The sequence below is a fragment of the Apium graveolens genome, chromosome 2, assembly GCF_009905375.1.
Source record: "Apium graveolens cultivar Ventura chromosome 2, ASM990537v1, whole genome shotgun sequence".
Classification (NCBI taxonomy): Eukaryota; Viridiplantae; Streptophyta; class Magnoliopsida; order Apiales; family Apiaceae; genus Apium; species Apium graveolens.
In genome coordinates, this window is record NC_133648.1 from 210266464 (window position 1) to 210279073 (window position 12610).

Consider the following 12610-nt stretch of genomic DNA (forward strand, 5'->3'; position numbering starts at 1 on the left):
AGGCAAAAGAGACCATGAAAATTTTATACCCTCAACAAGATCAGGAGCACACTTTTTCTCAAGGTTGGCTTGAGAAATTCAAGTTAAGACATGGTATTAAGTCATTTCGTCGCTTTGGAGAAACTGGTTCCGTTGATGTACAGGACATGGAGAAGAAACTGGAGTCCATAAAGGAAAAAATAAACCAGTTCCCTATGAAAGATGTTTTTAACATCGACGAAACTGGTTTGTTTTACAGGTTACAAGCTGATCACTCTCTTGCTACGAAACAACTTGAAGGAAGAAAACAAGACAAAGAAAGGCTCACGGTTGTTATATGTTGCAATGAAGATGGCTCTGAAAAAATTCCTTTATGGATTATTGGAAAGTATGCAAAGCCACGGTGCTTCAAGAATGTTAACATGGGCAGCTTGAATTGTCATTATCGTGTAAACAAAAGAGCTTGGATGACTAGTGTACTTTTTGATGAATACATTCGTTGGTTTGATAGCCAAATGCAAGGCAGAAGAATTTTGTTTGTGGTAGATAACTGTCCAGCACATCCAAAAAATATTGAAGGACTACAAAATGTTGAGTTGTACTTCTTGCCACCTAACATGACATCAAAAATCCAACCTTGTGATGCAGAAATTATAAGAGCTTTCAAGATGCACTATCGCAGGAGATTTTATCGTGGGTTATTAGAAGGTTATGAGTTGGGACAATCTGATCCAGGAAAGATTAATGTTTTGGATGCTATCAATTATGCAGTCGCGACGTGGACGACAAATGTAAAACAAGAGTCAATAGCAAGGTGCTTTCAACATTGCAAAATTCGTTCCATAGATGAAGTTTCGAGCAATTTAAATGAACATACAACTCCGGAAGAATACATTCATGAACTTGAGGTGATGATTAAGGATCTAGGTTATCGTAATAAAATGGATGTTAATAACTTCTTAGATTATCCGGGTGAAAATGAATCATGTTCCGAGGTCCAGAGTATAGAAGAGATTGCAAACACCATCCTTGAAAATAGTGTTGAAGATGATCTTGAAGACGATACAACACCGTTGGAGCCGGTTACACGTAAAGAAGCACTCAAGGCATAAAAAATGCTTAATAACTTTTTGATGCAACATGAAAGCACCACACCCGAGCTTTTGGATGCAATAAGGAAGATTAGGGATGAGCTTCATGTTGATTTAAATTATATAAAAAAACAAACTACAATTGAATCATATTTTACAAAGATGTAATAGCTATATTTTTATGAATATAAGGGAATTATTAATTTATAGTTTTATTGGGACCATATTTTTATACAGGGTTTTCAAAAAAATTATTATCTTATTATCTTATCGAAATTGATCATTTTTTGAACTGGCCCAAGTCGGGACCGGAAAAAATTATTAATTTAGAGAGATTATTAATTAATCGAGTATTAATTTACAGAGGTTTTACTGTATATGTACTTTCGAGAATTTTCGGAGGAAGTACTAAGATAATGTGAGTTGACTGTTGTCAACATATAAGTATTTAAGGGGGATTTTCTTTTGACACAATAGTCAAAATATTTAAAATATGTTGAGATAATATTTACGACGATCCGAAGGGATTAAAATGATTTTCTGAAACTTGGAAAATATTTAAAAATAGGTTTTATGATTTTTAAATCATATTAAATCATTTAAAACAAAATAATTCATTTAATAAATATTTAAAAATTAAATAATAATTATTGAATAATTAAACCTCGAATAGTTTTATTTTAAAGAATATTTGAAATAATATTCCTCAACTAATTTATGTTTAAATAATTAAGGTAATCTTAAATGAATATAAAATAATTGAGTTTGAAATAAATAATCATTGGAGAATACTTCTCTTATTTAAATGAATTCTTGATATAATATTCAATGTTCGATTAATTAAATATAGTTGAGGGAATATGATATTTGGAAATTGTTTTAAATAAATTTGAGGTACTTTAATATTTCGCAAGAGGACATCGAGTCCCTTGAAATAAAATAGCTATGGATTTTTAATCATCCAAAACATCTCTGGGATGATTCCCAAGTTTATACTTTATAAAAACTGACCGACTCTCGGTCTTACAACTTTTAAATTACTCTCTACTATGGCGTTACAATATTCTACGATATATTTCTCGTAAACTCAATCGTTATTGATACGAAAAAACTCGTATTTTACTATCATGACAAACATGACATTCGTACGAAAATAGTAAAAACAATCTTCACAACACAATAATATATGGAGCAGGGTTCGTAAACTTTCCTCGGTGCTTTGAGGTGGAGGGTGCTCCAGGGTTCTTCCGGAAATCTAAAATCAAGAACATTTATTGTTCCGTTAGATTCTAATCGTATTTATCGTCGCATGGTAAATACGCAATACCTAATATTCATTTACGTGACTCTCTTTACTCTCATCATTTCAATAAGTATGAGTACTTTTTTAAATTTTTTTTGTTTCATAATCTTTTACGTACGTTTAATCTCTTTTACATTTTGTCCCTCTGCTCCACTCGCAATTCTTAAGGATTTCTACTCGCGCGATGTCGGCTCCGACATTTTTATAGAATTAAAACATTCCTTGAAACTTTTAAGGCAATTAATATATTCCATTTCTTACTCTCTTTATAAATTTCCTAATTTTTGAATACTCTAAGTCAATCATTTCTATTTCCAAAGTTCGTAATTCGTAGCAGTTTTTACCATGTAAATCGTTTTCACTAAAACGGGCCTAACTTTTGAACAGTTATCAAAATCAAGCGATTCAAGCGCCTAAAAAATCTTTACAACAAGATCTATCATTTTAAAGTCTTACTTTTTAAGAAATAACAGTTTATACATTCTGTATTTTTGCAGAAAATGTAAGGTTACGATTCGCTCATTTAATTGACGTTACAGTCGCGATTCGAGTTTCATTTTCTCTCTAAATGACTAATCAATACCTAACCATCATCATAACATCATCTTAACACTTACTCCTCTCAATAAAATCATGTTCTTGAGGCCACAACATCAACCTTAGCAACTAACTAACTAATCATCAAGAAAAAAATATATCAACCATCAAAACAAGGTTTATAACTATGATCCATGATTTTCTTAAAACTTAAACCTTAAAAAATGTTTGGGTAAATATTTATACCTTTATTTAAAGCTTGGAAGGTTTTCATCTTGATGGATGAATCTTGGTGAGGCTTGGGCGTGCTTAAGGTTCCTAAATCTTTCCATGAAAATCAAGAAATCAAGAATTATTACTATTTGACACTATTCATCATCACTTTCATGAATTTATTTAACCATCCAAACCTTAATGAAATACTTTTAAATATTTATCTTACCTTATTTTGATATGTAGAAAGCTTAGGAATTAATTGGAGCATTTATCGATGGCTAGAAGTTGGAGTTTGAAATTTGATTCCTCCTTTTTCTCAAGGGGCCGAATGGAAGTATTTGTGAGAGAAGGGAAAGAAATGTTTTTGTTTCTTGGTTGCTTCTTGCATAAGTGATATGTTTATGTGTATATATCATCCTAGATATGCATATCTTTAGTACATATCTTCTAGCTTGGCTATTTTCAAAGCTATTCTGATAGCCAAGTACCCCAATTACTATTTATGTTACTATTTGCCTAGCTAGGTTACTATGCATCTTAGATTGGTTACTATTTGGTTGTCAATCCTTGGTTACTTTCTTACTAGTTAGTTTGCATGGTTTTCATTCGATTGCATGGCTTGGTATATTTTACATATTCGCTTACGTATTCGCTTGGTCGCTTATTCGTTTTCATAATAAATCTTTGTAAGCGATTCGCGGGGTAAATCCTTTCTTATAAGTCCTTTATGCTATGGAGGCTTGTACTTGGGTATTAATTTGTAGTATTTTAGATTTTTAATTGTATTATGATTCTCATACTCCTCGACGGTTCGTAAGATAAGGTCATTTTACAAAGTTCATTTTCTTCGAAAACTAATGGCTTTTACATACACTCATTTGGTACGTATAACACGATATCGACTCGAAAACTAAATTTCCCATGCATAACATAGTGTGGGCTAAAAAGTTTTGCATGCTCGCCAAGGTTACTATTCATCAAACATTTTATAAAGTCTAAAAAATTTGGGTTATTGCAGCGTCCAATTGAGATCTCTATAGATTCTGAGGCACCTCCTATGTCTTGGTCTCCATCCCGAGAGTATGAGACTGATCGTGAGAGCTCTGATACTGAGCAAACCTTATATGTGATAGCAGAGGAGACACCAGCACCATCACCAATTACTTATCCTATGCCTAGCTATGCTGCTGAGACGAGTGTTCGCCCTCGATGGGTCCCTAGGTCGGTGTCTATAGTTCAAAATTTCCCACCTCGTTGTGGACCTAGAGCTACCTTTGCTGGACCACCAGTTCCACCCATCCCTGCTTCAGGTACTTCTTCCCCTATATCATACCATGTTCATTAGGTAGTTAACAGGGAACTGATTAGAGAGCAGAGTCCGGAGTTAGCCGCTAATCTAGACCGTGTGCCTGTCGGCCTCTATCAAGGAGTAGTTGCCCATCTCCAGATATTCAGGTTAGGGTGAGTGCACTTACTCAGTCAGCGATCGAGAGATCTAGATTCGTTGAACCTTTTCTCAGTTCTGAGGCTAGAGCGATGTAGTATCAGATTTTGGTGGATTGGCTGGTATTTGAGCTCGGAGTGATCGGGGGCAGTGGCTAGAGATTGTCTCTAGAGATGGTTAGCTGTTAGAACTTGGGCATGTGTGTCCTGTAGAATCCAGAAGTCTGTAGTTTATTTTTAGTTAGTGTGCTATGATGTATAGTTGGCGGCTGCTATGACAACCAAGTTTTGTTGTGTGTGTGGATTTGTACTGTTGTTGTATCTTAATCCCTTATATGCAAATTAAGGTTTCTTAAGTTATAATTTGTGTCCTGAATGCTAGCATATTTCCTAATAAGTTTCTTGTTTGCCCATAAGGAGGTTGAAACTCAAAGTAAGCAAACCCAAGGTTGCGCTGATTTTATTATAACCCAGATTTTCCTCCCTACCCACTAACTCTATTTCAAGATCATTTATTTCCTCAATTCATTTTATCGTTTGATTGGGACAGACAATGTATATGATTTGACTATTTGTCTTTGTGACAAAAGGTCAGGTGGGATGCCATATAATTATGTGTTGTAAACTATATATGTTTTCCCTCAGTCATATATATATATATATTTTTTTCTCTTCCTTCTTTTATATTTGATTCATTGATTTTAAAATTTCATCTGATACTCTATGACAATGAATTTCATCAAAACCTCTGTAATTTGGCAGCCTTAGTCAAAAAAGTGATCAAAGTTGACTGTCAAGGAGAAAGAAAGTAAGAAGAGTAAAGTAGGAATTATGGAGAAGAAACAAGATCAAGACGGATCTAGTCAAAAGTTTCAAATGAGATTTAGGAAGAATAGGTATAAATGATTCAGAAGGCAACATTGAGTGTTTTAAGTGCGGATAAAAGGGTCACTATACGTCAAAATGCAAAGTGGAGAATCTAGGATATTCCTGCCATAATTATGGTAAGGTTGGGAACTTTGCCAAGAATTGTAGGAAAATTGCCCAAGGAAGTGTGGGAGGTAGTGCATCTAAAAGATCGACGTTTAGTACGGCTAGAGTTAGAACTTTTAAGATGACTAAGAGATCATCCGTTCAGGATTCCGATGTAGTTGTAGGTACGCTTTCTTTTAACTTCATACCAGTTAAAGTTTTGTTTGATTCCGAAGCATCTAAGTCATTCATATCTAGGGATTGTGTGAATAGAATAAATTTAATGTTGGAAGATTTACATAAATCCTTAACCACAAAAAATGGCTAATCAAGATAGAATCTCAGTAAATCAGTTTTGTCCTAAATGTCAGATAAAAATCTTAGGAAACTCTTTTTCAACTAACCTAATACCTTTTTATCTAGGAGAGTTTGACATAATTCTAGGAATGGATTGGTTGTCCCGAGATAAGGCAAAGAGTGACAGTTAAAAAAAGAGGATTGTTATGTTTACGGAGGATAATAACAGGGTGAATTTTTAAGGAGAGAATCAAGAAAATAAATTTCTCTCATTCATTCAATAAAAGAGGTTATTAAGACAAGGATGTGAAGCCTACTTAGCTCATGTAGTGGACACCGAAAAAGAGGCACCTAATCTGGAGGAAATCCCAATAGTGAGGGAATTTCCGGAAATCTTTCCAGATGAATTGCTAGGATTACCACCAGATCGTGAGATAGAGTTTTCCATTGACTTAGTACCCGGAGCAGAACCAGTGTCAAAAGCTCCGTATCATATGGCCCAACTAGAAATGAAGTAATTGGCTAAGCAACTCCAGGAATTGTTGGATAAGGGAGTAATTAAACCAAGTGTATTCCAATATGGTGCACCAGTGTTTTTTGTAAAGAAAAAGGATGGAAGTATGAGGTTGTGTATTGACTACCTAGAGTTAAATAAGTTGACAATTAAGAAAAAGTATCCCCTACCTAGGATTGATGACTTATTTGACCAACTTAAGGGAGCATGTTGTTTTTCAAAGATTAATTTAAGACCGGGCTACCATCAGTTAAAAATTAAACCTGAAGATGTACCAAAGATAGCATTTAGAACAAGGTATGGACATTAACAGTTTTTAGTGATGTTCTTTGGATTAACAAACATGCCAGCCGCATTCATGGATTTGATGAACAGGGTGTATAAGGAGTACTTGGATAAGTTTGTGATTGTATTTATTGATGACATCCTAATTTATTTAAGGACTAAGGAAGATCATGCATAATATTTCAGGATTTCCATGCAAAGACTAAGAGAGAAGCAATTGTACGCTAAGTTTTCAAAGAGTGAATTTTGGTTCGATGAAGTTCAGTTTTTAGGCCATGTAGTGGGTAAGGACGGTATCAAGGTAGATCCTGTAAAGATCGAAGTTGTTTCAAAGTGGGAACAACCAAAGACCCCGACAAAAATTAGGAGTTTTCTTGGATTAATGGGTTATTATCGAAAATTTGTAAAGGACTTTGCAAAGCACGCAACCCCATTGACGAAGCTAACCAGAAAGAATGAGAATTTTATTTAGACCGAGAAATGTGAAGAAAGTTTCCAGGAGTTAAAGAAGAGATTGGTGATGGCTCCAGTGTTAGCATGTCCGGATGAAATAGGAAATTTTATAATCTACAGTGATGCTTCTTTAAAGGGTTTAGGTTGTGTGTTGATGCATCATTATAAATTTATTGCCAATGTATCCGGACAGCTAAAACCTCACGAGCAGAAGTATCCAGTACATGATTGGGAGTTAGCAGGAATAGTGTTTGCGTTGAAGCCGTGGAGACAAGACATTACCTATACGAAGAAAAGTGTAATATCTATACGGGTGATAAGAGCTTAAAGTACATATTTACCACTACGCCATAAGTGGACTGATGCAATGTAATTCTACTCTTACAATAAAACCGGAAAGCATTACAATATGACTATTGTAACACTAGGAGACGTTACACTTGCGAGCATTACATCAGGCCCCCTACTGTAACACTTTAGCTATCAACTGCAACATGAAGAAAAGTATTACAATAGGCCCCTAATATGTAATACTGTATTGCCAATTGTAATAGATTATAAATGTTACATTAGGTTGAAATTATTTTACAGAAGTGGGTCCCATTGTTGGTCCACGGGACCCATATGTGGGACCTATATTGTCTAATGTAACACTGTGCTTGTCTAATGTAATACTAGTGTGTTTTTATTGTGCAATAGTAGGTTTCATTAATGTAAGACCATAATATATAAAAACATTACACTAGAATAAGGGAAAAAGTTAATTTTATAAAATTTGAGATACATACTCTATTTAGACAACAATCCTAGTCAAAAATATTATAATACACTACTAGGAAAAGGTCAATAGACAGCTGATGTCTATTTCCTTCAAAACCGATGTCTACGCAGGTGTAGAGAATTTTTTTTTTTCACATCGATCCAAAACCGATGTGAAATATCATCCTAGACATCAGTTCCTTCATTTTCACATCCGTCCAGAACCGTTGTCCAAAGTCACTCCAGACATTAAGTCCTTGCAAATACCGATGTCTAATATAGACATAGACATCGGTTTTAGGTGATGTCTGGTTAATATACATCAGCTATAAACTGTTGTCTGGTTATTTGAAAACTAATGTCTTCATAGCTGTAGAGAATAGGCTTTTTACATCAGTTTTTTTAAAAAATTTGTGATATAAATATACATTTATGCATTATTTATAGTTATATAACTGATGTTATATATTTAGCTTATCAAATTATATACATACCAAAAAAATCATAAAAATAAAAAAACCATCCAATACAACCGCATTTGATTAACCAAAGTATAATTTTCATTACCAAACCAATCCAAAGGATTTTAGTATACAATAAGAAAATCAAAAACATTGGTAATCAAAGCCTAATTTCCTTAAGAATAATGTCAAAGGCATGCTTCAGTAGCATCGGCCACGGTAATCCAATGTCTGCTTTCTTCAAAGAAGGGGCATCATTGTCACCATATCCAATCATAGCAAAAGTATGCATCCTCTCCTACAACTTCTTGAAGGTTTTATATTTGCGCTCTATACATATCGAGGAATCAAGAATTAGAACAATCTCATAGCTTTAAAACTAGAAACATAACTGATGTGTTAAAAAAGAATCAAGATATGATTTAACAGTCTCAACAATTATATTATGATACCTCAGATGTTGGACTATGAGGTGACCTCTGTCTCTTGATGCTTATTACTTTTGGGTGTAGCAGGATATGGCCTTTGTGGTACCTTTATAAATCGGCTCAAGCTAATTATCCAGTCACAATATTTAAAAAAACAAAAATTCATATGATCCATCTGGACAAAACAATAAACTTTAGCTACAGAAAGCTATAAAGATCTTCACCGAAACATTTAAAATTAAATCTCATCAGTGATGGAATAAGCAACTATCTGAAAGGGGAAAAAGATGGAGTATTTGTTGAGAGAAGCCAGAACCGCAAACAATCTTCTTACAAGTGTTTCTCCTAAACTATAACCATTTACAAGTGGTAAAGAGTGCATAAACAGGATCAGATACTATTAACAATTTGATTGATAATATTAAATAAGTATATCCAAGGCCACAAGGAATAGGAGTTTAAGAGCAGGGTGATGAAAAAGTGTATAAGCAACTGAGATTAGATGGATACTCGAATTCAGCACACTTTACTATAATATAAATTTAACTTACTTCGGTAAAAAATTGAACAAGATTTATGTTCAATACTGATCAAGATCCATCTAACATATCACCTAAATCAGAATCACTTGCATTGTAACCCGAGAAGTGCAATTAGAGGTAGTTACATATACGAGCAACCTATAATCATACGCAAGAGCGTGCAATAAAAATACAGAGGCAAATGTTGGGATTACTAGGTCATTTAATACTAACTTTCCAAACAGAAGATCGAACTATAGACACTCTTTTCATCCATAATCTCTCCCGATTCTCATAGGATGAATAAATTATAACAAACAAGCATCTTAAGAGCTAAAGAAAATACTTAATAAGGACATACAAAAAATCAAAACTAAATGCAGCAATCAGATATAAAAGTATAAAAACTCTCCAGATGTAATTGAAATTCAAATAGGTAAAAATAGATCAAATTCTAAGTCAATATATGATTAAATTATATTCATTCTTCTTCTAGTATATGGAGTATCTATGTTTCAAAACTTTTTGTTAAACTGCTATCTTTCTGTTTATGATGTTTAGGGATTTGTAAATGTAAATAGTAGTTGTTATATATCAATAAAAATAAAATCAAATACAAATAAAGGCAACCTACAGTTTGGTTGGGGTTGGCGTTGGCTTCCATAGCTATCCCAAAAACTTTGTCTCTTGATGCTTATTACTCATGTTAAACACTGAGAAACATAAGCACCCTACACTTTTTGATAATCCATAATTGTAATTGTATCAAATTCTTGACAGATACGAACACTTAACAATTTAAATAAAAAGAAACCATATATAAAACACAAAATAGTGTCAAATAACCATGCGAGAGATCAGAGAAGAAATAACAAATGCCTTAGTAGAGAAACTTATATGAGAAGCCAAAATCAAGCTCCTCGATTTTAAATTTTAATCAAAACAAGAATAATCTACAAAATGCATGTTCATAGGTAACTAATGTTAACTAGACTTATAAGACACCTTGCTGAAGTAGCCTGCAAGAAGAGCGTTATGCGAGTTTTCTGGTTCTAAGAAGGAGAAAAGCAAGTCCATCAACTATTAAAAAATGTAAACAAGATTCAGTAAATAGATTTGTTAAAATTAAGTAGTTCATATATTAAATTTAAATATTATAAAAATAGATCTAATATTTACCCCCTCATCCTCCACCAATGCTTTGAGTATGATATCAACTTCACAAGTAAAAATTTCACAAGCTACGAAAGGAAACCTGTTTACAGGTTTCTTTAGTTAGTCATTGGGCATACATAGCTATAGGGATTAATTCACTTATTCAATACAATATGAATCATGTAGAGAAACACATATTCGACAATGTTTAGATGCTAATTCACGGACACCTACTTAAAAGTTCGCCTTTTTTCAGCATCCTCCGGGGTCTCTTCATCTATATAACGGATGAGTGGTTCTATCTGAGTTCTTTCCCGCAAACTATAAAATTACCAGAGAAAAAACAATTCTAGAAAATTACAAATCGGCCTTCTAAACAAACCCAAAGAAAATATTAATTTAGAATGTCTTCAAATTCATCAGACCACCTTTGAGGTATCAACAATTAAACACTGCTTTTTTAGTTCAATAAAGGCTAAATATGTCAAATATTGGCACTATTTGGTTTGGCTAAATTAAGAATAAGTGAACAACAAAAGAGAAAGAATGATTTCCACAAAAAATCCCTAAATAATTTTGTGGCCGCGAAAATGTCCTTAAATAATTTTATAGCTTATAATCCTAAGATGTTAATCAGAGGAAGAACACAAAGACAGCTATTAAAACACTGAGTTTATTCATACTTAGCTTCATTGTCACTTCCAATATAAAAAAGAGGTATTAATGACACTTATTATTTGGAGGTCTAAATAGTCACATTTTATAACCTTCATATTTTTCGCTTTCCAACAAAATAAAGAGCCTATATTGGTTGTTGCATCATATATATATGTATATATATGTAAAAAGATGCAGAACATATATGTATGTAACAAGATGCAAAAACTATTTCAGCATATAGTTAACTTAGTTGGCCAACATCATGCATCTGAACTAAAGAAAGACATACCTATATGTGATAGCTTAGGTAAAAAAATCGTATTCGAGAACATTACAACACAGTATCGAAGCCTACATACAATAGTTTCATGCTAGAAGTAAATACATAGAAATATATACATGTTGCATTACTTAAGATGCCTTACAAATTAATTAGGCGGCTATTGATAGCTTTGCACTCTTGGATAATCTCATCCTCATTCAGAAGCTCCTCTAATGAGTATTTATCCTTATCCAGAATTGTGTCCACCTGTAATGGCATGGAACATATAGGTGTATATATTTACTACAACCTTCATAAAATTACACAGAAGGCAATACGAATATCTTATTTAATAAGGAATTTTGAAGTTAAGTAATTAAATGATATTTAATTTTGTGTCAAAGATAGTGTATTATGGAAATTTGCAAGTTAAGTGGAATTCAATAATTTTTTTACTCTGAATATATGTTACGACCGGATATTTAATTACTCGTAATTGAGTTGTATTTAGATATTTGTGTGTAAATATTATAAACTTGCATGAATGTGTGTGTCAATTATATGTTTATGTGATCAAGTGCAACAAAATATTGGAAATCAATGAGTAAAGTATTTTATCTGGAATTTTGTGTGTGATTTTCAAGATATTATTAATTGATAAAAATTACTTTTCAAAAATATAATTTCTTTAAAATTATAAAAGTGATCTCATTAAATTTCTAGAATTCCAAGCTATTTTATGGTATAATTCTTGTAATTTATGGAATTATATTATTATTTATAAAAGTCATTCTTTTAAATGATATTTGAAAAATGTGAATAATAATTTGTTGATTATTAAATTGCCCATGCATGCAGTTTATCATCCAAAATGAGCAAAGGTTACTAAAGTCCTTTCTAACCCCACTACCACCTTTTATACTAACCAATTTACTAGAGTAGCCTTGCATGCAAAACTTGATTTGTTTGGAGGAAGGGTAACTTGGTACTTACTCACTCCATTATCTAATCAACACATAAAAACACATCAACTTGTCAAGTGGAATCATTTTAGAAATCAAACACTCAACCAAGCCACTTTCTTTCTCTCCCTTCTCTCTCTTCTTCCTCTCTCGGACGAAGCCCAAAACACACAGACACACACTCAAATTTCTTTCAATCTTTTAAGATCCTAGTGTAATCTAACCCTCCAACCTTGTCCAAGTTATATTTGTATGTTTTGGGTGGAAAGTTAAGTGATTATGTGTTGCATGCCTACTATAATTAACAACTCA

At 33.0% G+C, this 12610-nt stretch overlaps 1 protein-coding gene across 4 annotated transcripts; it reads right to left on the reverse strand.

Annotated features, from left to right (window-relative positions):
* Positions 1-8376: 8376 nt before the first annotated feature.
* Positions 8377-11634, reverse strand: LOC141706153 (uncharacterized). 4 transcript variants are annotated; one of them, XR_012568678.1, is made up of 6 exons: positions 11364-11481; positions 10649-10735; positions 10439-10514; positions 10265-10339; positions 8763-8844; positions 8377-8640 (listed from the first exon to the last, which is right to left on the reverse strand). XR_012568678.1 is itself a non-coding variant. In XM_074508960.1 (6 exons), exons 1-5 carry the CDS (start codon positions 11613-11615, stop codon positions 8776-8778), a joined length of 423 nt encoding a protein of 140 aa, XP_074365061.1. In that variant the 5' UTR covers positions 11616-11634; the 3' UTR covers positions 8377-8640; positions 8763-8775. The 4 variants fall into 4 exon arrangements, 1 of the variants encoding a protein (XP_074365061.1); XM_074508960.1 differs by lacking the exon at positions 11364-11481 and adding an exon at positions 11500-11634; XR_012568679.1 differs by lacking the exons at positions 10265-10339; positions 11364-11481 and adding an exon at positions 11500-11634.
* Positions 11635-12610: the final 976 nt, after the last annotated feature.

Coding starts and splice junctions, on each gene's coding strand:
- LOC141706153 (XM_074508960.1), bottom strand. CDS start 11,615: ATGCCATTACAGGTGGACACAATTCTGGATAAGGATAAATACTCATTA. Junction 10,340..10,438: donor CATTGGTGGAGGATGAGGGG/GTAAATATTAGA, acceptor ATTTTTTAATAG/TTGATGGACTTGCTTTTCTC. Junction 8,845..10,264: donor TTGCAGGCTACTTCAGCAAG/GTGTCTTATAAG, acceptor CGATTTATAAAG/GTACCACAAAGGCCATATCC.